The sequence below is a fragment of the Vollenhovia emeryi genome, unplaced genomic scaffold (genome assembly GCF_000949405.1).
Source record: "Vollenhovia emeryi isolate VEMERY1.0 unplaced genomic scaffold, V.emery_V1.0 DF940214.1, whole genome shotgun sequence".
Lineage (NCBI taxonomy): Eukaryota > Metazoa > Arthropoda > Insecta > Hymenoptera > Formicidae > Vollenhovia > Vollenhovia emeryi.
This window is the reverse complement of record NW_011966152.1, coordinates 8,588-11,391: the sequence shown is the minus strand read 5'-3', so window position 1 is coordinate 11,391 and position 2,804 is coordinate 8,588. Positions and strand designations below refer to the sequence as shown.

The 2,804-nt window shown below is 46.6% G+C and overlaps 1 protein-coding gene across 1 annotated transcript; it reads right to left on the bottom strand.

Moving 5' to 3' along the window:
- Window positions 1-1,083: 1,083 nt before the first annotated feature.
- On the bottom strand, window positions 1,084-1,707 carry LOC105556215 (the record flags this gene model as incomplete). The annotated part of the gene is made up of 1 exon (XM_012003298.1): window positions 1,084-1,707. A coding segment is annotated over exon 1 (624 nt), but the record flags the coding sequence as incomplete, so codon positions are not given.
- Window positions 1,708-2,804: the final 1,097 nt, after the last annotated feature.

Here is a 2,804-nt window from a genome sequence, read left to right as displayed (position 1 = left end):
TTGAACAAAGATAGAAGACGCTTTTAGCGCTGAAAGCGCGCTCCCCGAACGCACCTTCAGTAGGCAGTTAGCAACATAATCCGTTCAAATTTCCTATTTCCTAGTTACTTTTAGTGGTGGTACCACTGCTTACACAATTCGACGTGACGGCAAGAGAGAGAAACGAATTTAGAGAAAGAAAGAACACCAATTGAGCACACCATGTAATTCTTCCACCATGCTTACGACTGTTACATTATCCTGTCCCGCTCGGGCAGCGCTACCAACGACCATGAACAACGTCGTGGTGTAGACGGGCAACTACTAGTCGCCACACACTCCCCCCCGAGTGCTAACGCTGCTGGAGAGAAATAAAATACAATGCTTGGTATGACACTGTGTGTCTATCACAAGTAATCGGCGCTGCCGAATATCACATAGAATATTGCAGGAATAACTGTAATACCGCTACTTAGAACTCGGGTGTATACGCAGGATGTATCACAAAGAATAATGACTGTTATAATATTGCCGCTGCTTATTAATATGCAGGGTGTAGGAACGTAATTAAATACCGCTTAAATACCGCTACTTATAGACTAACGCATACGCAGGATGTATCGCAAAGACTTACAAAATAGTACCGCTGCTTAGAACTAAGAGGAAATGTATACGCAGGATGTACATTGCCAAAGGGCTATAAAATAGTACCGCTGCTTAGAACCAGAATGTAGACGCAGGATGTACATTGCCAAAGGGTTATAAAATAGTACCACTGCTTAGAACCAAAAGAAAATGTATACGCAGGATGTACATTGCAATGAACCCGAAATATTATAACATAGAATAAATATTATACCGTTGCTTACAGACTAACGCATACGCAGGATGTATAAATAATTGCACTTGGAATACTATAGTACTGCTGCTTAGAGCTAACGCATACGCAGGATGTACGTAAACCGAAGAAAATACGCGACCGTGACCAGAATGAAAATTGATATAATCAAGAATGGAAAAACGGGAAATATACTTTTACGCGCAATGGAATGACTGCCTGTACGTCTCCGTGTCGAGACTTGACTAGCGAGGGGATGTACGTACAGTGTTTTTGTCTAGCCTAATTTGTACCTTCTTTTTAGGACCAGAATAGGTTTTTAAGGTACCTGACTGAGCGCTTGACGAAGCGGAAGGCTTGTCCGTAGCGTCGGACGTGGACGGATCGTTAGCGATCGGAATGTCGTCCGGTATAAAGTGAGTAGGCTTAAGACGTTCTATCGATACAGCCGTGGGTCTGCCGTTAATTTCGATATTGTAGACTTTATCTGACGTTCTTTCGAGCACTTTGAAGGAGCCCGAATAAGGCCGCTCCAAAGGCTTTTTAACAGCGTCCTTACGGAGGAAGACGTGCGAACAGATTGACAATTCCTTAAATTGGAAAACGCGCTTTTTATAGTGGTGTGCCACCGGTACTGGCTTCACCTGACGCATGTGCTGTCTAAAATCGTCTACGAAAATTTGGGGATTCGGCGTAAAATCCTCCTGGAGGAAAAATTCTCCCGGAATCCGCATTACCGTGCCGTACAGGAATTCGGCCGGAGAGGCTTTTGTGTCCATACGCACATGAGTGCGTAACCCGAGTAAGACTGTAGGGAGGACGTCCACCCAGCTCGGCGCGTTATGGCACATAATCGCCGCCTTGAAGGTGCGGTGCCAACGCTCGACCATGCCATTAGCGGCAGGGTAATAAGCCGTAGTACGAATGCGTTTGCATCCGATCAGTTTGAGAAGGGCTGAGAAGAGCTGCGCTTCAAACTGTTGACCTTGATCGGTCGTGAGATACTAGGTGCACCGAAACGAGCGACCCAATTATCGAAAAACGCCTTGGCTACTATTTTGGCAGTAATGTCCAAGATTGGAATTGCTTCTGGCCAGCGGGAAAACCGATCAATGATTGTTAAACAATACGTAAAGCCGTTGCTAGGATGCAAAGGACCAACTATGTCCATGTGGACGTGGTCGAAACGCCCGTCGGGAGCTGAAAACTGAGCAGGCTCAAGTTTGACGTGGCGAGAGATCTTGCACTGCTGGCAATCGGTACAATTACCCGCCCAAGTCGCGACATCGCGATGCAGGTTAGGCCAGATATACCGCTGTCTTATGACGCGGTCCGTTACTTTCGCGTTCGGGTGCGCGGGGTTATGAAAAAGGTCGAAGACCTGTCTTCTAAGAGATGCTGGAATGTAGGGTCTGATCGATTCACCTGACAATTCGCAGTATAGCTCTGTGTTGGAAGAACTCCAAATGAATTTCTTTAATTTAAGCGAGGACGAGTTTGAGACCAAGAGGTGTTTAAGTTCTTCGTCCTCTTTTTGCCTAGCGGCGAGGTCGACTAATTCAAATTCGACCGGGAGGCGGAGAGCCTCGACACGCGATAAGTTGTCAGCCACCACGTTATCGGTACCTGCGAGGTATTCAAACGCGGTGGTGAACTGCGCTATGTACGAGAGTTGACGTAATTGCCTAGGAGAGGCTTTATCTGACCGTTGCTGAAATGCGTAAACCAAAGGTTTATGGTCCGTCATGACCTTAAAATTACGACCTTCGAGGAAGTGTCGAAAAAACTTTATCGATTCATAAATCGCGGTCATTCGCGGTCGTACGCGCTATAGTTCTTCTGCGCCGGAGTAAACTTTCTAGAGAAAAAAGCTAATGGTCTCCAACCGTCAGAGGTATACTGCTCAAGGGCCCCACCCATGGAAAAGTCCGAAGCATCTGACACGACGCGAGTGTCGGCAGAATTGGACGGGTGTGCTAATAACGCG